Source organism: Trichoplusia ni, chromosome 21 (assembly GCF_003590095.1).
Source record: "Trichoplusia ni isolate ovarian cell line Hi5 chromosome 21, tn1, whole genome shotgun sequence".
NCBI classification, from domain to species: Eukaryota; Metazoa; Arthropoda; class Insecta; order Lepidoptera; family Noctuidae; genus Trichoplusia; species Trichoplusia ni.
Window position 1 is genome coordinate 3,599,035 of NC_039498.1, and position 22,468 is coordinate 3,621,502.

The following is a 22,468-nucleotide window of genomic DNA, read 5'->3' on the forward strand; positions in this document are numbered from 1 at the left end:
TTTAGGATGGTTAATGGCATTTTAATAGAACAATTAAATTTGTATTAGGTTTGACTTCTTACTGACAATCGTTCTGCCTTTTAGGGACAAAGGAGAGTCTAAACACAAAGGCCTACGTAGTACGCAAGTGATACTTTTACAAGCGCTTGATCGAATCATATCTATCAAATATACTGAAGTGGAAAATCATAGCTTAATTAGTTATCTGATTAGCATAAACGTAGAATTTTTACTAATCAAAACTTTTAAAGCAATACTCACTCCAGACTGCCCCGAGACAATAAACGTTTCGTCCACAACTTCAGCACTGTCAACCTTTTCGCTCAAGTCTTCGACGGGCCAATTCCACGGCTCACTTGAGGGCTCCCCTTCAAATATCCTCTTCAAATAAATAGTGGGTTCGTCGATGGTCTGCAAAACGTCATATGGTTTGAATCAAATCAAGGCAAATAGGAATCTATATAAATACTAGCTGACCCAGCAAACGTGGTTTTGCCGAATAGTTTTATTTTCTTATAGTTGTATGTATTTTTAATGCCACATTATAAAAAAAATAAAAACAAATAATTTCGTCCAAAGAATAAAATATATTTTTTTTAGTGTGAGCAACCCTCATCACTTAGGGGTATGAAAAATAGATGTTGTTCTATTCTCAGACCTACCCAATATGTATACAAAATTTCATAAAAATCGGTCAAACCGTTTCGGAGGAGTACGGTAACTAACATCGTGACACGGGAATTTTATATATTAGATATAACGATATAAATTTGAATTTACGTAAGAAATTTAGAAAGAAAACATCAATATAACTAAGAACTATTAAATGATGCAACGTTTTACTCACGAGTGTTAATCGGTTGCCCGACTAGTTTCGCACTCAGTTCGACTCAACCCCGCCGCGTCAGCTCATGATTAAGGACTCCGGTTCGAACAAATACGAGGGAAAAAACCGTTGCATCATTTAATAATGAATCATTCTCATGACAGTTACTATCAAAATAACAAAGAAGTATCAATACTTATAAATGACGTCACACTCACTGCATTAAAATTGATATGATTACAGACGCATTTGCCGTAGGAGTGCAGTTCCAACTGTCGCGCACCGAATCGCACGCGCAACGTGGTGGGGGAACATATCCAGCTCTTGATGGCGGCGTAGGACGCGCACAACTCTAGCACACCGCGCGCTCGTCTACGATGGTTACTCTCGGTCTCCATTATCTGAAGAAAAGGTTATATAAGTTAGAATATTATTTTGAAATTCTATTAATAAATTTAGAAAAAATATTTCGTAATTTTCCCTTTAATCTGGGATGGGAGAGATGTATTTGTGCTGCAGTGACACATTGACATAATATGTTCATGGATAACAAACAGAATACAGCTGTATCACTGATATGCCAGAGGCCGCCTGCAAATTTTGTCATGAACCCTGAATTCCTGTCATCTGATATGTAACAGATTTTTATTTCATACATAGCTGCAGTTAGAACAGTTAGAACACTACAGATTATATTAAATTACAAAAAAAAATATCTAAATCTAATCATTCACTTGAGGGCTGCAGACAGTCACACACACAAATAAACATTACTAATTCCAGTTCGAGGGCTACAGACTGACACACAAACATGAATACCTTGAAGACGAGCGACACATCGTCTAGATAGGCTGTGAAGTTGATGGGCAGCGGCGTGGCGGGCACGGGCGCCTCCTCGACGCCGCCCTCGCGGTCCATCCACGTCGGGAGCCACGACCACGCCCACTCCGACCAGCTCTCCGAACGAGCCGGCTCCGCTGAGTTCGCTGATGATGTGTCTAAAGTAGCAAACTTATTTGTAGGAAGGTATATAGTTGCAATTAATATATTCTTGATTTTTATTTAACGACTCCCTAGTAAAGTAGTTTAATCCTCGTGTCGTGGGGGGATCAATGAAATGTTTCATTGATTCTTGATTTCAACATTCAAGACAAGCAGTCGTGGATCACAGAAATGCTTGTCCTACACGGCGATCGCACCCCCGTCACGCGCTATGGGGGTTTGGCTTTAATATTAATTTCCTTGAGCATTCCAAGACAGCAATTTAATCTCTTAGGCAAAACGAGTTTATTCGTTGGTTTCATTAGAGGAGTTGGAACGAAAAAAAATGACAATTTGAATTTTTTTTTCCTGCCGCATTCTCAGTTTTCTTCTGAATCAACAAAAACACTTGAGAAGCGGTGAAGGGTGGGCAACTCAGGGAGATTGTCAATAATATTTTGATGTTTTTATTTGTATTTTATTTTCTTTTGTCTCAAAGCCTCTTTGGTATTAAACCCTGTCACAGTGATAGTAGTAAGACATAGGAAAGCAAAAACCAAAGAAAATTTTAACAGAAACCGTAACTTACTCAAAGGCACCTGCGTAGCGCTCTGTGTGGGCTGCTGCGGTTTGTTTATCGTCGGTCTCTCTCTAATCAGTCTTAACAACAAGGCCAGCTGATCGTCAGAAGCACTCCACGCTAGTTTACTAGACCGCAGTTGTATACTACAATTGGTAGCACGACGAGTGTTCGCCGATACAAGTCGTGTGAGCACTCTGAAATAACAAAAATACATCTTAGTTGAGATTGTCACACACCAGTCGCCTACCTCTATATTTCTGTCTTTCCTGTCCATCTAAAGTTTGTCTGGAAAATATTGCTATTAGCGATAAAACCGCCATTGTACACTTACAATGTATGCTATTAATTTCTCTGATTTTATTACATAGTGTACAATAAAGAGTAAATTCATTCATTCATTTGTTTGCAAAATTATTTATCTCAGACTGTTTCGCCTATTATTCAGTCATGCAGTCAAATAGAGTTTGGCATACCTGAGATCCAATTGGCATCTGTATAGTAGTGGTTCCTGATAGTATCGTATCTTGCCGTCTGCGTCCGACTTGTCGAGGCATAACGTGAGGTCGTCCAGCCTCACCAGTCGCCTGATCACTGGCTGACTTTGGTCTATGTCTGTGAAGTAATAAAAATAATTTAAATATTTTTTTAAACTGGAAGATAAAAGAATAAACGAATTATAAGAATAAACTGGAGATATGATGCTACAGCATAAACTGTTTTAGTATCAACTGCAAGGTGGAAATGTTTACGTAACTACGTAGTATAAATTGTAGGTGTGACGTCATTTCTTCAATTTCTATTGGCTGTAACTAGGAAAAAAAGAAAGAAATAAGTATCCAGTATTTACGCAGAATCTTGTTTCTTATTTAAAGCCTACGAATGGACCTAAAATATATTGCAAGTAATATCTAACCTGCAAAAGCCGGTTCCCAGTTGGGTCCCGCGCTGTCCACGGCCAGATGTTTGACATTGAGCGACATCACGATATCATCCTGCACGTACTTGACGATGAGGTGGTGCACTCGCAGCGCGATGTTGCTCACTATGCGGCGGACCAGCGCCTGCATGTAGCCCGGAGGAGCTTCCACCACTTGGGTTTTGCGACTGCAGTATCAATTTTGGTGTCAATATTACACCTATCCGAAATAGGTGAAACTATATCGAGACCCGACGGTTTCGGATCATGAATTATGCGATGGAATTTACATAATCGTTTTATAGTGTTTGTTCTTACCTGACAATTTCATCAACAGAGAATAATAAGTAAAATCAAAATTTATTTCGATTTTTATCAAGTCTTCATGATCTAGGAAAAGAATTTAATTTATTTCACACAGTATTTGCATCAGAAAATTGTAATAGCCTCGCTGTGCAGTCATCATTAGAGAGCAGTTGACTAAATTTAATTTATATATGACGCACAGCGAATACCTAAAGACCGACACACTAATACTCATATTCGATATCACTAATCGCATGCATCTGTGCCTGCCACGGTGCAGTTCAAACTGTGTATAATATACTGAAAGTTAATAATATTCGAATAGCTGCTGAAGCATAAAACAAAAACGCTATGTGCTTTACCTCGGTGACTCAGGTGGCGGAGTTTCATCGGGGCTTACTGGTGGATTCAGACTTAGGACACATTCTGCAATAAACATTACGTCATGTAACGGCAAAGCTCAGCTATGGGGTGGACACGGAACATGTAAGTTGTACTGGGACGTGAAGCGTGTTCGTTACCTATAGTGTCGATTGTTACTATGATGGGTTCAGACATGATCTTGGTCCAGGGTACTTGTATGAGCAGCTCGTGGATTCGGCCGGAGACCAGCGTGAAGGGCAACGCCACCTCCTGCTGAAGCACGTCCGCCTTGAGCACCAGGTTGTGGAGCGCCACGCCGCCGCCCCATAGCGACACCTGAACATATTCAACAGTGTTTTCATATTAAAAAGTAGCTAATGCTATTTTATTGTCAATATGTAACTACTGAAATTTCAAGAGTTCATTCGTTTGCGAGCATATCATAATTAGCAGCTCATACACTTCATGATAAAAATTGCATTCAGCATTTATTGGTCGTAAATTTGATTAACGAGGATAAGACGAAACCCAGCGCTTATGTGAAAATTTACAATTTTATTGTACACGTTTTACATAATATCCATACTTCGCCTGTCCTAAAAATAGGTTATTAAGTAGACCAAGAATCGTTGCAGCATTCATGAATAGTTTCGTGAGTTAAACTCTCGTACATACAAACGATCTAAATCATGCTGATTTTGAGGTCATCTATGTGAGTTTTTATGTTACAGAAGCTAATCATACTCATCAGATCCTTAACAACAACATAACAGGGTTGGAGATGCACGTTTGTAATACTTGAATAAAATAATAATAACCTGAATCGCGTTTATTTCTTTATTCTTAAATTGAAAATAATAAAACTTTGTCTATTTATCTAAATACGTTGTAACGGCATTGACCCCTTGAAATGCAAAACATGTAGAAATCTAGAGCAAGTTCTCACAACCTTGGATACACAAAAGATCACTACAATAGTTTTGACCGCTCTGACAATGAGGACCGGTTTTATTATAAATACGTAGGTAAACCATTTCAACATGCCCTTATTATTACAATAGGGTTGTTGGAGAATTTAAAAACAGTCTTTTGTAAGTAAGATAAAAATTCGTGAAAAGCAGATTTCAACTGGAATAGCTTCTAGTCAAAGTAATCATCAAGACATCAAACTAGGCCAAACCCCTTGGAGAAAAGTTGACGGATGAAACCTGGAGCATCAGAGCGTTATCGCATTCAACTCAGTCAGAACCGAAAAAATGATTTGATGTAAGTTACAAGATTCAATTTGGTAAGTAAAACTAATAAATAAAATAAAGATTGTGTATTAGACGAGGAAAAGTAGATAGAATCAACAAAACATAATAAACTATGGGACTTATAAAAAAATATATTAACGTATATTACATATATAATCGTATCGCTGTTTCACAAAGGGAAATAATAACTGAAAGGAAATAGTAATAAATAAGCAAATTCAAGTGCATAGAAAGATTAACGAGTATATTGGTACTTGTAAGCCACTATTGTTGTATAAAATCTGAAATGTTTTGGAAAATTATACTGAAGATTTGACAAAATCAGCAACGTAACAATCAACCCGATTGTCATAAAAAGTATTTTTGTCATTGTCACTAATTGTAACAATTGTAACAACATTCTTGAGTTTTATAAATGTACAGCATATTAGATTATTGATTTTTTGGCAGCGTTTGTTATTGTTTGTATAGTGAGGTTGTTGTTTAAATGGTTCGTCATTCTCAGAATATTAAATATTGTATCGATTCATAAACCATGTTCATTCAATCATATTTGAGTACTTTATGACACTTTTGCCATCCGGTTTGTGTAGATAAGTGCACTTTACTTTAATGCTAAACCTCATAAAAAGAGTTTGAAATTACTTTTGCTTCTTGGGTATAATTTTCTTTTGAGACAGTATAAAAGACAAGTTTAATACAATTTATATTTCTGAAGAGTTCATGGAAATTATAGAGAAAGCATATGTTAGGGTCACAGGATAACCATGTAGTATATGTGAGACCACAACACCTGTTAAGGCAAGAAATGTTGAGACTAATATAAATAGTAGTTTGCAATAAAATCAATAATATTTTACTCAGAATGGTCTTGAAATACAAAAATTATTACTAACAAAAGTTAGTAATCATTTTCCAATTTTAATTGGTTTCTAATTGATCAGCAAGTATAAAATTAACTTTAAACCATTAAAATCTAATTAGACTATCAATATACCCAAGCATTGTAAAAACATGACTAAGTTTTATAGCATTTGATAGTACATTTATTACTTTAAAGATATGCTAAGATAGGACTTTTATTGATTTAATTGATTGCAGAAATTACATAGGATTTCACTTCCTTCACCATTTACATAGTAAAATTACAAAATTCAAGCCTGATTATATCATAGATGGAGACCGGTGAGGTTGATAAAGGAAACCGTCAGTATTCAATGTATGATACGAGCCTTTAATTGTCATATTGCTGGGCAAACATGAAGCATGCCATGGGTAGACCTTTGAGTGGACTATTGAAGTCTAACATTATAGGACCATGGGATCAGAAACTATTTAGTATTTTCATAAAGTTTAATTAGTATGCTTACCTGTGCATCTGCAGGTTTGAAGTCCCGCACATATTTGTCCACATAGCTCAGAAGAATAGGTGTAACATATGATTCAATTTTAAACATCTTTCAGTCAGCAGCTAATGTATGGTTATCCACATTATGAGGGTTGTTTTCTGAAACATTAAAGTAAGTACATGTTAGCCGAATATTAACAGCAATTGAAATAAATCATTGAATGAGTCATGAGATGCCAATCTCAGCATGTTTGTAAATTAAATGAATTTAGCTACAAAAATCAGATAACTGTAAAACAACATATTAATTAAAACAAACTTGGTTTTCTAATAGATTATTCTAATCAGAATCAAATTGTTTCTTAAAAACCAGGAAATGTGAGAAAGATTAGATGTGTGAATTGCATCTATAAATTCGAGTAAACTATACATATAAAAGTTGCATCAACATATGATAAGTAACTAAAACCTCAACAGGATACATCATGTTCACTTGCGAACTATAATCTAGGGCAGCAACTATTTAAATAAACATACAGTGATATCGGACTAATGAAAAAATAAAGTGTGTAAGAACATAATATCTACCTATTTCTAAATGTAAATCTTTGATATCTAATGAGCTTGATTCCAGGATTTTCATGTATTATTATGAGTTTGAATACTTTAGATGTTTTGCCTGTAGTATAGAGTACTTTACAGCTTGAACAGGGCCCTATTAGACATATATTACCATGGTCCCGCTGAATGCAAATTCACAGAACCAACACACTATTTCAATAAAAAAGATAGGCAAGACACTAAATTAATTTTAAATCTAAACAGTAATGTAAACTAAGTCATTTAAATTATACAAGTAAATGTTTTTAAAGGACTAATTTATAGTTAGTGCTGAATTCTACAGGTTTTTAAGTGTAAACAGGCATTCTATGCGAAGGTATTCCTAAAAATAATAATATACACGCATCTTGATACGTGGATAAAAAATAAACAGTGAAATTCAGCCGGAACTTTTAAACGAATAATATCTTACCTATTATTATGATATTTCAGGGCGTCTGCAGCAGTAATTCTAACATTTGTTGGAACCATAAACATTCACAGAAATTTTAATTTTATAATAACAATTTTGTGCTTTTTATAAATAAAGCAAAATAAACACCGCACTTCTTTTTTTCTCTGTGGTGGTGAACTTCAATCAGTCAATGCCACTGCCAAGTTTCGTAGCAGATTTATGTTGCCAAACCAAAAATGAAACAACCTATTTAAATAATTTAATTTATTAAATTAATTTAACTTAATAATTTAAACTTACAACGAAATATTAAACTCCTTCGGAAATTAATAAAAAAAACCGGTCAAAATTCAGACTCAGAAAAAAGATGTGTAAATTTTGGAGAGACTGTGTACTGCCCCGTTACCAAATGGAATAGCCCCCTCCTAGAATCCTCTGTCCAAGGTAAAATCCGTTTTTAAGATTTTTCCAAACATTTATAAAACATTCAGGTCTCAGGGTCCTAGAGTCTCAAATCCCAAATGCCTCGGACAATTGTCAAAAGCAACATTGTTTAATATTTGACTATTAGAAAATAAATATTATTTTTCTACACAACTTTTTAAAGTAAAAATCATTCAAATTAGTGCTTGGTTTGAAATAACAAGACTAAACGCTGTTTAACCGTGTTTTGTTTCTTTTTTATCTGTGAATATTAAGAGAACTCTGTGGAGTCTGTGGTGAACAGTGATGACAGATGAGAGACACGATACGAAAGGTCGATGGGTCAGTAAAAATGATTTTTACAGTAGATTTTAGATGTCCGTCATGGTTTTTGCTCTTTGCCATTAAACGCTATACGCTATGGTTTTGTTTGTATGCATGTAAGTTAATTTTGTTCACATTAAAATTATATTGACTAGGTTAAACGATGTTGTCATTGTTGCAATGTTTTGTCGCATTTTCAACGATTTGTTTTGGTGTTGTATTCGACCAAATAAAGTTATATAATACGTAAATGTGCTATTGCTTTAAACAAATCATTGACAAAAATATTTTAAAATCCGATTTATAATAAATTAATTATGTTTTGGAAACTAACAACCCAACTTCTAGAAAAACTTGGTTTTTACAAGTTTTATTCTTTTAATTTTGTTATCTTGCTTGTTCAAAACTTTGGTATGAAATTGCATAGCTTGTCTGTGTGGTAACATTGGGCATCATTGTTATCTATCAGAAAAGTATTCAATTGATGAACCTAGAGGAATTGTCCAAGGTTTGTAGTAAACTGAGACAATAAGTAATGCATTAAAGGTATCCTAAAACTATTTGCATTAATTTAGATGTATCGTGAATAGCTATAAATAGATAAAGAGAAGAGAGAAAACCTATGCATGCATTTTTGCCAAAATTATAATAGTTCCTAGAAGTTTAACTACATAGTTTGATGCTTGAATTTGAATAGGTTTCAGTTTTCACCATGTTCTATTAGCAATTTAAAATATTCATCTCGTCTTACATAAAAGTTTGTTTGGAAATTCATTATCATCATCAGCTTGTCTCAGTCCACTGCTGGACATAGGGTTCTCCCATGGACGTCTCTGAGCTCATTCTTTGATAACCTTCACCAATCCCTAAATTAAAAATTCATTACACTTTAATATACTTAGTCAATATCTAAGACTAAGATAATTTAAAATCGATTTAACAGACAGGTATACATGAGATTATGGGTTCAAACCTAATGCTAGCAAGTACCATATTCAATTCAAACCCCACCACCCGACCCCCACTGTCAAATTGCCTTGCCAGTGAGCAAGCATAGTGATTGGTGGTAAATCTTTCGGTATATAAAAGGGAACACCTGCATAGCAGTTTGACTAGATTTATTAGATACTGGTTGCCTAAGAGCAATTCTTCACTGATTATACTATCAAACAACACACAATATCCAATCTAAAACATAGTTAATTTATCTTTGAGTTTGTTTCATATTAATAATCATCGCATGTCAAAGCATTGCTAAAACATGGGCAATTTTCCATACAATTGCTCCTATGACATGCATTTCTTTTTGGGGGGAACATTTGATATTATGATACAAATATATCAATTTATAATGATTTTGTTTCAGGATGCAAAACTAACAACAGAGCAAATTCCATGTCAGCAATAAATAAATATATTAAGCAAAACTATAGCATAACAAGGATATTAGTGATGCATGTACAAAACGTCAACATTTATGTAGCTAGGCTATTTTGAAAATTTAAATATGATTCATATATGTAATACATATTCGTAGAAAGCTATGCTGAAATTGACAAACAGTTTTTACAGATATTTAGCGTTTACATGTGAGAAGGTTAGCAAGGCACATGTAAGGAGATTTTCACAATTGAATTGTAAAAGGAAGACATGTGGCACGGGTTGTACAGACGTACCGTTACTAGCACAATTCCATTTGAGTCTTCAGTTACGTCAACACAGCCACGGCAAGAAACGTTTGAAAATTAAGATACCACCTTTGAATGCCAACGAATGTAAGAGACACAAGCCAATGAGTGATCCTCTGCAACCTACCTTTACCCACGCCAGTTATGGAGGACAGTTTGAAGTGTGAGTATTTATCCGATTTCAGAAACTATTTAATTTGGCGGAAGACTATAGTTGCCTTTTAGTGTAATCATTTTTCCAAACCTCCAATCATCAGTTTCATTCTTTGTCAGTAGTACAGAGCATGATCCGCTGGAGGAGTGGCGGCGGCAAACGGGTGAGGCGGCGTCTTCCGGCGAAGGTCGCACGCCTCGCCCTATACCACAGGACTTTAGAGTATGGGAACCTGTCGGAACTGGCTTCGATCCAAGACAAGGTGAGATTATTGTTGACATTATTGATGACGAAAAATTGTTACAACGTATTTTACTATAACTAAGATACTTTTCTAGAACTCACGTGACTTGCGTTTAGTAATGTTCGTTATATCAATAATTTCATAACAATGTAATTTCTGCTCTCTATTTCATATTTACTTTGAAGGTATTTATAAGATTCTTGTAAACTTTTCTTCTATCATTCTTATTTGCGCTTATTACAAAGGATTTGTAAATCACGGGTATAACTTTTCATTAGTCGCAAAGCTGAGTCGTCAACGCTGTTAGAAATGTTGTGATTTAAATCGTCACGAACATTGAATATAAACTTGCGAATTTATAAATGTATTTTTGCCACAGGTTCCGGATTCAAGTTCAAAGTGCTGTCGTACAACTTGTTGGCGCAGTATCTGCTAGAATGCCACCCGTACTTGTACACCGATTGTTCGTCGCACGACCTGAAATGGAAAGTCAGGGCGTCGCGCCTATACGACGAGATTACCAGCTTAGCACCTGATGTAAGTTTTCATTTGACGTCACTGGCCTCGGCCATCCAGGGTATGGGTTTTTCGATTAGATTAATTAAAGAGGCCAGACCACAAACGAAGTAGAGGGGTTTTCGGGCATACTTTAGTGGGTTAAGAACCTAAATGCGAAATAGTCGCATTCTGCCTTAAACCTTATGTGGATCGGTAACTAAACACTCGTACTTATTGTTTCAGATACTATGTTTCCAAGAAGTACAAGCAACACACTTACAAAGCTTTTACTCCAAATTTGAGGAGATCGGCTACTACGGCATATTCAAACAGAAAACGGGCCATCGACAAGACGGCTGTGCGATCTACTTCAAGAAGTCTTTATTTGATCTTAAGGAACATATTAGTGTAAGTTTATATTCTACTTTTATATCAAACATTCTGCGCCGCAATACGAATGATTCTATTTTTGTATTGTACAATGGGTACCATTGTTTAGAGCGAAAATATTTAGAGGAAAATATAAAGCATTGTTCGAAATATTTTCCTCATCATGTGCTGCTGAAATTCCCCATCTCTTATCAGTTACACACAATAAGAAAATTCTATAGGTATCTCAAAATCTCATTACACTTTCAAATGCTGGCACAACCTTACCATTGTCGAACAGCTGATCTAATCTCTCTATTCTTAAGTTGTATGTACTTATCTGATTTCTAGACATGACTCGGTGTCATGGGCGTGCCTAGTGTCAAACACAACGTCATATTTATGGAAACTGGACTACAGCCAGAAAAAAAAGAATACATGACGTGTATAAGAATTCCTGCTCAGCGTAATGATTTTTGTGTTTTACTTATCATGTCAAGCGATTGCGTACTTATAGTAACATTTACTTTCAATCCTGCGATGGTAATTTAATAATCGTGTGATGTAGAACATTGTACAATAAGTAAATGCGCTTAGCGACACAACTAGGCTACCTTGCGAACAAATATATTTGTAGAATAAGTTAAAAAGTATATCTTAAACACTCTCAAGAAATAGACGCTTATTTGTAGAAATGAAATTGTGATCGCATTTGTCGAGAGATCTATAAAAAATGATTCTGGTCATAAAACAAATCGGAAGGTATTTGAAGTTGTAAATTTTTTATGGTACGTAACTATAACAATGCGAATAGTAAGATTTATTTTCTTTTATAAGATCGTCTTACATGGACAAACGGTCCCTAAGAAAGTGGCATGGTATTAAGAAGTATTCCAAGAAGATTGGTATTAGGAAAAAAATGCCGCCGGATAATAAAAAAATCTGAAATGTCGTCTGCGAGAGTATTCGTGATTAATTTGCTATGCTTTGTTTTATAGGTATGTATGCGTATAGCAGGGATATAAAACACGTTTTGTTACGTTTTGAACATAACATATTTAATAAAAAAACAAGAATACGACCTACCTATTCAATGTATTTTACGTCTTACCTACGAGTATTAATACATTCCTGTAGTGAAACAAATATGAAATTACTAATGCTGATTTTATATCAGAAACCCACAAGTAATATCGATGAAATATGAACTCATACGTATTATTATTATCTAACTGTAAATTGTTCTTTATAACGTATTGTTTACTCATCTTTTACAAGTGTTACAAAGTAATGAATGTGTATTCACCGCTTGTCACTACCCGGAAAGTGATACTAAAGATATAGCACTGTTACTACGAAGTATTACAAATTACAACAATCTAATAGTACTTTGCCTACGTAGGTATAGGCACAATCTCTTTATACATTCCCGACATTCAATTGTCTGAGTTATAACACACTGCTTTATGTTCAACTAGCTTTTCGCCCGCGGCTTCGCTCGCGTCGAGGTCGGTTATATCGCGTTTCCAAGAGAAATCTTCAAAAGTCCCGGATAAAAACTATCCTATGTTCTTTCTTAAGGTCAACTCTATCTCCGTACCAAATTTCATTAAAATCAGTTCAGTGGTTTAGACGTGAAAGCGTAACAGCCAGACAGACAAACAGAGTTACTTTCCAATTTATAATATTAGTAGGGAATTGGGGATAGTAAATAGAAGGATTTCCTGTAATAATTTAAAATATTCGTCAGGAAAAAAGTATTTTGTGTGACGTTTTCCTTAATACAGAATTGATTATCTAGTTATATGAGTACTGCCGAGTCAAATGTGTTTGTTTCTAATGTTTGTCGCATCAATATCATATAGAATTCACAAATCGATCATTGATCATTTGCTATAGAAGTTAAAGGAAAACATCGGGTTAAAATCAGCACACCTGAGAATTATTCAAGGGTGCGTCAATAAGCTTGTCAAAGGCTTACGTTTTGTAAAATCGAACTCATAGTATATCATGTAGATTGTACATCAACCATACGAAATGTAGAAGAAGTTTCGTATAAATTGTATACTGCGCTGAGTTCGAACCAGCTGTTTACTGCCGGCTTACCACTGCACCGTTCATCCATCAGACAACTAACGCGTCGTCTTATTTGTTATAGCATTAGGAATAGGAAAGTTTTCTCGTTTTCTATTGCGAGCGATTTAATTATTGACGTCAAAATGTTTTCTAAACCGTCGATGTTTTATAAAACAAACAGTTACGTTATCAACAGATGCCATGCGAGATTCAGCTGCCTTATAATACTCTACGCAATATTATTGTTATGTCTCTATTGCGATTTTATAAAGTACATTATACTTTAATAGATTGATGATGTTATTCGTTGATTAGTTATGTTATGTAAACAAAACCTATTAGCTATGCAACATATCAAAACGGTCGTTTTATATGTAGTATCGGAATTTCTAATCAGAATCTTAAAATCAAAATAGTGAAATTTTACGATCTAAATGTTGAAATGTTGTTGAAACTGTGTTCTTTAGTTGTGCCGATATTGTTATGCGACCGTCACTTTAAAGCAATGCTAAAACTATAAATGATTTCTTTTTTTTCTGTTTTATTGCAAGAAATGGCAGTTTTTGACAATTTAATTCAATGCTTTAGAATGCGAACGTGTTACTAGTTAATAAAGATATATTTTTGTATCACAATAAATGACTTGCTCCGTCTAACTTTCAGGTGGAATTCTTCCAGCCAGAGTTGCCGATATTGAATCGTGATAACATAGGTATAATGGTAAAGCTGACGCCGCGCGGTCTGCCAGGCTGTCCGATGGTGGTGGCTACTACCCATCTGTTGTACAACCCGAAGAGGACAGATGTCAGGCTCGCACAGATGCAAGTCTTCCTTGCCGAGATCGATCGCTTTGCTTATTATGATAATGGAAGAGAGTAAGTAGAGAAAATATACATTAAAATAAAATAGATGAAAATTCAAGATCATTATCGTCAGGCGAAATAAGTGCGAGTTGCCGCGGTTTCGATCCCCGCTTAGGACAAGTGTGTGTCGGGCGGACTCTTTTTCTAAGTTTAGTTGTCTTATTGCTTGAATGTTTGTCAAACCTTCCTCGATAAAAGAGTTCAATTGATTTCTATTAATCACAGAAATGCCATGGATATTGTTATATAGAATCGTTATTTTTTCATTGTTTCTATAACTTCATATTTTCATTTCAATTGATTACAAATTACTAAAAAGAACTTGAAAAAAGATGTCTATTCACACAAAAAAAATTAGTAATTATTCAATTTGTTGTATTCAATGTAATTCTACATATATTGTTTATTTGTTTTTAGATCTGGCCATGTGCCAATAATACTGACCGGAGACTTCAACTCAACCCCCGACAGTGCTGTTATTAAGCTATTAGATAGAGGCAATGTCAGGTAAGTCGACTTTGCAGTACTTTTAAGGTTTCGAGTCCAAAGGTCAAGAGTGCCCTTCATTCATGCCTCCGATAGTATGTCAGCTGATCACACGAAATAATCATTTCTTGTATTACGCTTTAATGTTTATTTCCAAGTAATAATTCAAAACGTATAAAGAAGACGAGTATATAATACACACCATTGGCAATACAATAACGAAAAGCCACAATTCACAAACTATCTGATACGCATATAGCCACAAAAATAGGTATATGCCGAGATCGTGAGTTTATTCTTAAGAGTGTCTTGCCATATACTGGAACCAAATAGGGAATACAAACAGTGTTACACAAATAGGTGACATAAGTGTATTGAAACTATAGATGGTATTGGTATTATGACATTTGTGGTAGTAATATGGTTTTCCGATTACCAATCACAAATCTTACATAATATCAAACCAAACTTGGAATACGAATGTTTCAATTAAGCCAATAAACTTCGATAAAACTGGGTTACCTTTAATATTTCTATGTTCGTAAAGACTTATTAGTCGTGTATTGTAGTAATGAACTAGTATGCCAGATTTGGTAAAACCATATGTTGGAGTCAGTTGTAGAATCCAGTATGTATGGTCAAATACTGATATGATACCTGAGTGGTAGAGGTCACCACGCCAAACCCACTGTAGGCTTTTGTCGGGTTTGAGCCACTTGTAGGACAAGTATGTGATGTGTTTGTGCATGTGATTTGGATGTTTGGAAACACGTACTGGGTACGCGAGAACTACTAAAAAAGTAAAAAAAAATATAAGGTCTGTCCTCTGTTCATGGCGCGTTTTCCTATTTAGTCTTACAGTTATGCCTTTAGTTCTAGGGAATAGTAATGAGTGTTTTTAAGTAAAATAAGTAGAATTTAAATGTAATTTCTGACATATTAATACAAAATTCGAAACTGCAGCGTTTAAGCTACGTCTATACTCGCATCTGTTTAGTGTTCTTAAAAAATCTAAACAATCTAGGTGTCTTTTAAGAAGTACAATTATAAAACTTATTTCCAGTGCAAGTCCATTCCGGGACAGCTCCGACTGGCGGCGGATAGGCGTGACGGACAATTGCCAACACCTGTCAGTTATACTGAACAGGCAGGAGGGACGTCAGACTGACTACACTAACATAAAGGTATGCAATATTATATCATTTAATGGTACATCATATATTAAAACATAATATATGTAGAAATGTCCAAGTCTATGCTATGACGCAATGATTTTCTCTCTTTTGAAATGTTGAGATTCAACTTCATTTCATTAATATTTACTTATTTTACGAGGACTTTTTCGAACGATTGTTTAATCGTGTTTGGCTTTTGGTTGTGCCATAAAAGCAATAAAAATAGCTATTTGTCTCATTGCTGCAACTACTTTAATAATATATTGCAAACTAGCACACCCATATCTAAGCTGATAGTTATGTTGAGCCAGGGTGTCCTCCTAAAACTGAACCAGACATTAAACTATTCCGATTTTCCGTAGGTTCTAAGAAATAATCTGCTCATTACATCATTATCTTTTGCTGATCCAAATTTGTCTCTTTATTTGTCTAGATATTCAACTCTGAGTACTGCGTGGATGGCCACATCGCTTGCGGCCAGGCGGCGGCCAGCACGGACCAGTTCAGCGGCATGTTCAACAGCGGCATCATCGGGCACTCGCTCAATCTCGCCTCCGTCTACCAGACGTACAGAGACGGAGACTACACGGCCACTACCTTCCAAGACTACTGGGTCACCGTTGACTATATCTATTTCAGGTATGCATATTTGTTCCCATACTCTATCCGTTTCTAAGAAATCTAGAAAAAGCCAAGTGGTTTTTATATCAATTCTCTATTGTTACTTTTAAGTCTTGTGATTAAGGAAATATAGTTGTGATTTGAGTACACAAGAAATAAATAGATCTGACAGAAGCAAAATGTCATCATTATTTCGTAATCAGTAAGGTTTTTATAAGAGCCAGAAGCAACCGGTTTGCGTTACGATACAATGTCATGTTACTCAGTACATAACAAAGTTTAGCCGTTTACTTAATACTTTTGGACCAGAAATACCAAAACTGGTGCAAGGGCCAATTTATACTACATTAGAGTCGAAGTATATTGAAATGTCAATCTAAAATGTATTATATCTACATTTACCTAATGAATGTATATTTTTGTGATCAAAAACACGCAAGCCTTTTAATTCTTGTCAAATCAAACTCGTCAACGTTAAGCATGCACCCATTGACCATAATATTGTTAGGTAATTAAACAAGTTCACTACATTTCTTTGGGTAATAAAAAACAATAATAATACCGATAAATTTATTACGTTATTATCATTTCTTTTTTTAATAAAGTCTGTTTCTGATAGCGTGATTGACGAAAATTATGAGCGAAGTTCGAAGATTTGTACAATACCAGTGTTAATGATACATTATTTCAGATCTCCGAAACCAAATTATTGCATTTCGTTATACCGCTAAACCATGACAGTGTTCATGGAGTTTCGTTCCTAAGTGTACAATACGTTTATTTTTCAATTTGTTTATTACAGTTACTGCAATACGTTGCGGTTGGTAGAACGTCTTCGCTTGCCGTCCACCAAGGAGTGCGACGTGCTGGGTCGCCTCCCCAACCACGTGTACGGCTCCGACCACCTCGCGCTCGCCGCACTCTTCGAGCTCAACATTTTCAAGTCCACCCTATAAATCAACAAGACGATGACATTCAAACCTAAACCTGGTACAATGTTTAATAATATCCAGTCCACGACCTCTATTACACTACGCTGGTATCTGTAGTTTATTGAAGTTAAAATTTTACTTACGTAACTTCACGATAAGGTAAAATTAATACATAAATTGTTACAGGGAATAGATGTTATTTCAAGCTTTCACACTAGCCCAGCTTATAATAGAGATCGTCGATTTTTTATCATTGTCACGTAATAATGTGCTTATGCTAGCTCTTCGCCTTAGTTTGGTACGCCATATCGTTGGCGGTCATTTAGAATCATCACCATTATAGTTAGAAACACCGAGTGGTAATTAAAGGCCTCATCCTGTTCATTGTATGCCATTATATTAAAAAAAAGATGTTTAACCTCAGTAACATAAAGCTGAACAGTTTGTTTGGTAGATAACTTTTGAGGGCTTGAATAAAAAATGCTTTTGCATAAATCGGAAAGAACGCAGGTGAAACCTCCGTTCAGCTAGCGTAAATGTGACGTTCTGATAAGAAATTTTGAAGGTATGACCGCAAAACATTAAAAATGTAACTATATTATATTTTGTTGATTTGATTTTTTTTAACTTACATTTTACTTTTTTATGTGTACAAATACATATTATTATCACAAGTGTGAAAGTTTTTGTGTTACGCCATCACTACAGTCACAAACAGAAAACAAATTACGAGAGATTGGACAGGGCTGATTTTTGCATTAATATATAACGAAGTGGGCGAAGCCGCCAAAAAAGCTAGTAATATACAAATACAAAATGACTTAATAACATTTTTCTGAATATATAATAATTCATAATATTAATATATAATGTGTAAAGGTAGTGGCATTGTAATGGATGTAAAATTAATGCGTAAAAAAATTTGAACGATCATATCTACCATGCTTCGGTACTAGGACCTAAGAAACACCAATTATTGATATGCTCAGGAGAATTCATTTTTAAACATTGATATTTTTTGAAGTCGATTATAACTATAGGTGAAAGCAGACCTGGCCGCAATTTGGCGTTACAGCGTTAGTTGGTGAACGAACTGATATAAACCTACATATTACTATAAAGAAATCGTATGCGACAACTGCGACGCGACCCAAGCCTGCCTTCACCTTTAATTAAATAATTTTTTAACTTATTTTACTATCTCATAAACTTGTAATATAATTATCTTCCACTACCGCTATATAACTATTAGACTTAAATTTTATCTACATATAATATACATTTTTTATGACTTTTATATTTAATATCTAATCTAAACGTCTGCATCAACAAACGACATTTTACTAAGTGGTGTTCCGTTTGTCACTTACCACTTTTAACTGATAGAGACAGAATTACAATTAAGACCGGTTATTAACGTAGGAATGATGAATACTACAATACAGACAGCAACAAAAAGTTAATAAAGGCAGATTGCAATATATAACTGGACGCCTAAAGCCCATAAGACCAATATAATACTATAACTAAACTAACACCAATTTTAAAATGACACTTAATTAATCTGGCACTTTGTCAATTGGGTTTGTTCATAGACTTTTTGTTGCTGACTGTACCACTCGTAAGTTATGTATTCGATTCATGCATAACGAATATTTTTTAATCGTCGAATACATTCAATATGCAGTAATAATAATAATATACAGTTCAAAAAGAACTTAAGTAGACAAGGTTGTAATATTCCTTCTTAATTATAATAATTAGTAACCAAAAATATTTAATACTAAGACTAAGTACATAATAAGGTTTTGTAACGAAACGTTTTTCAAAATTTATGGTTTCGAAATATCCAAATTAAATTTGGTTGTAACTGTGAAACATTTACCTATTTATGTTTAAGCTGTGCCTGTATTTCAAAATGATGTTCGGACTTAGTTTGGGGAAATAAATCGTATAAATTTTAAATTGTTATTGTTATATTATTATTTTCCTCATCCCGACTTATACAAACTTTTATTTTCGTATTAAATAAATGTGCACGAAATCGGAAGTTACTATTTGGGTAGGTATGTATTTATGTCAGTAATCATTATTCTTTACTAGCTGTTGCCCGCGACTTCGTTCCCGTGGGTAGAAGATATAAGTTATGATTTATACCTGCCCTGTTTTTTCACATTTTCCATTGTACCTATCTTTGCTCCTATTAGTCGCAGCGTGATGGTTTATAGCCTAAAGCCTTCCTCGATGAATGGTCTATTCAACACAAAAAGAATTTTTCAATTTGGACCAGTAGTTCCTGAGACTAGCGCGTTCAAACAAACAAACTCTTCAACTTTATATATTAGTATAGAAGTATCTGAAGTATAGATTATGTCATCTAGGCTGTAGTAGTACCTATATTGTAGTAGTAAACAGTTACCAACTAGTTAGCTAGTGCAACTAAAGTCACTACCATAACCTTTTAAAAGTGCTTGAAAAACGGCCTATTTGAAGTAAAGACTTTTGATCTCGGTTTTAGAACACTTCTTTCTTTTATTTAACAAAAAGGAGTGCTATGAAGGCTACCAGTTCTACTGTTACGCTCTTTAGTAATTGAATAACTACCTCCAACATAACTCCTCCTTACAGATATGGCGTTTCTTGGAGTCGCTGTTGCTAATCAGACTAAGTCACTGATTCAATTCTGTGGGCTTCTTGGACCATCGCGAATACTACAGCTACACTGCAAATTACTCAGAGAATGGCGTAAGAGGGTGGAAGTAATTGAAGAAATGGTATAAAAGGAGACTAATCTAGTAATAATTCCTGACAAATCATATTCAACACTCATGAACAGACATAGGAAAATAAATCTTCAATATCAACAACTTGTAAGGTATGTCATATCTAACAGGATGTATATATTAAAGATATGATTAACACAAGAGACATCAATATCTAAAAAGGATATGGTTATTATTTATAATAGCAGATAAATGTGACTTGAATTCTTTCATCTTATAGCAGAGGTGACGAACTGACAGAAGATCAGATTTATATTTTTATTATAATATTCTATATAAGATCACTAATTATAAAACAATACAATCTTTCGCTTCGTCGAACTCCTTTGTATTTGTTGTTATTTAATGTGTAATAATATATTATTTATTATGCATGTTTTATTTTGTAGATTTCTAATGTGATTGATTAATAAATAGTTATTTTATAATACAGCTTTTATTGTAATAATTTAATTTAATTTTTAATTGCTAATAATTCCATTTGTATTTTCCAAAATATATAATCACATGTATAATCGAATTTTACTTTAAATCGAATGAGCAACGCGTTCCTGGTAAATGTTGATATACATGGTTTCCGGGTAAGTACGGATGACCGGTTGCCCATTCGTAGGGGACAGCATCGAGACGTAGAGGTATCCGACTGTCTATATTGTGTAAAAATTAAATCCCTATCTCCCTTAGTCACGGCAGTCCTTGGTTCTTATGAAAGAAAAAAAACGAGAAATTTGGAAAAATCGTTGGTGACGCGAAAGACGATAAGGTCTCGATCAGGATCTCTTTCTGCGCCAATCCGAGTTCCAGTTAACCGATGGACTAGCGGGTTACTTTTAGATATGTTTCATCAGCCCTGATGGCCCGGATGGGCGGAGCACCGCTCTGTCCTCATAGCGTGACGTCTCGCGTCTGGCTCGGACTATCTATGGTCCGTTACGAGAGGGAGTAAAACAGGAGGGAAAAGAAAATGATAACAGGCAGCAAAAGCAGGCGGCTGAACACGCAGGCGAAGAGCTTCGCGACTAAGCCGCGATGGTAGACGCTCAGGGCGCCGGGAGTCACGTTATGACTTGACGTTTCCATTCGCCCCAAAGAGAAGTCAGTAACCCTAGTGATCCCCACTACCAGGTATCCGTTTCGGATAGCCCTAATGGGGGCCCGAAATGGAAAAGGGCTGTCCGAAAGAGTTACCTTACCCGGTACATGAAAAGTGGGATATGGGTGGGTTATAGAGTGTAGAAGTCTAATTCCCCCTTCCACTCAACGAAAAACTTTCCGAAATAAAGAATTAACTCTAACAGTCTGCTCATACGTGTCTCTTGGACAAAACTATAAAGCCATTCATATACATACATGAAGTACCGACTCTACATATATGTATGTAATTCAATGACACTCGGGTGTATACAGTAGGTTAATAGGCAATAACTCACCCACGTTATAAGTAGGATGTTGCCAATCACGACAAAGACTGCAATTGTATTATCAGCGTTGTGAACACCGGATGGACGTCGGTTCTAGATTGCAAGATTGGACGGATGCGACCTATTTCTGTACAGAATGTTATTGTACTAACATAACTACAACTTCTAGTGCTTACCTCTGCCCTTACCTGATTATCCCATCTTCTTACTGGACTTCTGCTCGTCAGACAGCTTTTGGTTTGAGTGTGAATCCTGCTCCGTGAGAGCTGTGACCTTAGATCCTTTTCAAAGATGGGAGGGATGACGTGGGTTACAGGTAAGTAAATGAGATCTGAAAGATGAAAGGTAGTAATGACGGATGAAAAAAATGTGTTCAGTATCATTTTAATGCTAAAGTAGTAATACAGTAAAACTTACACGAGAAAATTATTTCGTGTTCATGATGAATTTTATCCCGACTATTCTAATGTGTAACGTCGTACAAACCCCTGATTTTACAAAGCAATAGCTTGGATATTAATCGAAAGTTTTTTTTTTTCATTTCTTTGATTGAATTTCTAGGAGCTTGTGGCTATGCTTCAGTTACAGGTGCAGGTAGTCAGAAGCTTGAAAGTCCGACAACCAATCTAACTAAGGGGTATCGTGTTGCCCAGGTTACTGGGTTGAGGAGGTCAGATAGGTAGTCGCTCCTTGTTAAACACAATGCTGATCCGTTTAGACTGGACTCCGACCCAAACATAGTTAGGAAAAGGATAGGCTGATGATGATTCTTGGATTAAATTGCTGAGGCAATCCTTAAAAGTCTACTGTTTATTTA

At 35.2% G+C, this 22,468-nt stretch overlaps 2 protein-coding genes across 9 annotated transcripts in view; one reads left to right on the top strand and one right to left on the bottom strand.

Moving 5' to 3' along the window:
* LOC113504249 overlaps positions 1 to 7,859 on the bottom strand; it is a 67,403-nt gene extending 59,544 nt beyond the window's left edge. Inside the window, exons 1-10 of one of the 3 annotated variants that reach the window (XM_026886450.1) lie at positions 7,613 to 7,859; positions 6,602 to 6,738; positions 4,134 to 4,311; positions 3,975 to 4,038; positions 3,304 to 3,494; positions 2,864 to 3,002; positions 2,397 to 2,584; positions 1,646 to 1,824; positions 1,045 to 1,227; positions 262 to 411 (exon numbers count right to left, since the gene is read on the bottom strand). In XM_026886450.1, coding sequence (XP_026742251.1) covers positions 262 to 411; positions 1,045 to 1,227; positions 1,646 to 1,824; positions 2,397 to 2,584; positions 2,864 to 3,002; positions 3,304 to 3,494; positions 3,975 to 4,038; positions 4,134 to 4,311; positions 6,602 to 6,688 — 1,359 coding nt within the window. In that variant the 5' untranslated portion in view covers positions 6,689 to 6,738; positions 7,613 to 7,859. The other 2 variants (XM_026886452.1, XM_026886451.1) reach the window with 2 other exon arrangements.
* A 408-nt stretch (positions 7,860 to 8,267) lies between these two features.
* LOC113504112 (protein angel) lies at positions 8,268 to 20,485 on the top strand. Of its 6 annotated transcripts, XM_026886235.1 has the most exons (11): positions 8,370 to 8,457; positions 9,708 to 10,192; positions 10,303 to 10,445; positions 10,807 to 10,964; positions 11,169 to 11,333; positions 14,034 to 14,245; positions 14,651 to 14,740; positions 15,783 to 15,903; positions 16,328 to 16,533; positions 17,318 to 17,505; positions 20,076 to 20,485. In XM_026886235.1, the coding sequence occupies exons 2-10, from the start codon at positions 9,885 to 9,887 to the stop codon at positions 17,469 to 17,471; spliced, it is 1,557 nt and encodes a 518-aa protein (XP_026742036.1). In that variant the 5' UTR covers positions 8,370 to 8,457; positions 9,708 to 9,884; the 3' UTR covers positions 17,472 to 17,505; positions 20,076 to 20,485. The 6 variants fall into 6 exon arrangements, with proteins under 6 accessions (XP_026742035.1, XP_026742033.1, XP_026742038.1 ...); XM_026886234.1 differs by lacking the exons at positions 8,370 to 8,457; positions 20,076 to 20,485 and adding an exon at positions 8,268 to 8,359 and having other exon boundaries at positions 9,914 to 10,192; positions 17,318 to 19,412; XM_026886232.1 differs by lacking the exons at positions 8,370 to 8,457; positions 20,076 to 20,485 and adding an exon at positions 8,300 to 8,359 and having other exon boundaries at positions 17,318 to 19,412.
* The last annotated feature ends 1,983 nt before the right edge of the window (positions 20,486 to 22,468 follow it).

Excerpts from the sequence above, each read along its gene's own strand:
- LOC113504112 (XM_026886234.1), top strand. The coding sequence starts at position 8,331 with ATGAGAGACACGATACGAAAGGTCGATGG. Across the intron at positions 10,193-10,302 it reads TATGGAGGACAGTTTGAAGT|TAGTACAGAGCATGATCCGC; the intron begins GTGAGTATTTAT and ends ATTCTTTGTCAG. Across the intron at positions 15,904-16,327 it reads CTGACTACACTAACATAAAG|ATATTCAACTCTGAGTACTG; the intron begins GTATGCAATATT and ends TTATTTGTCTAG.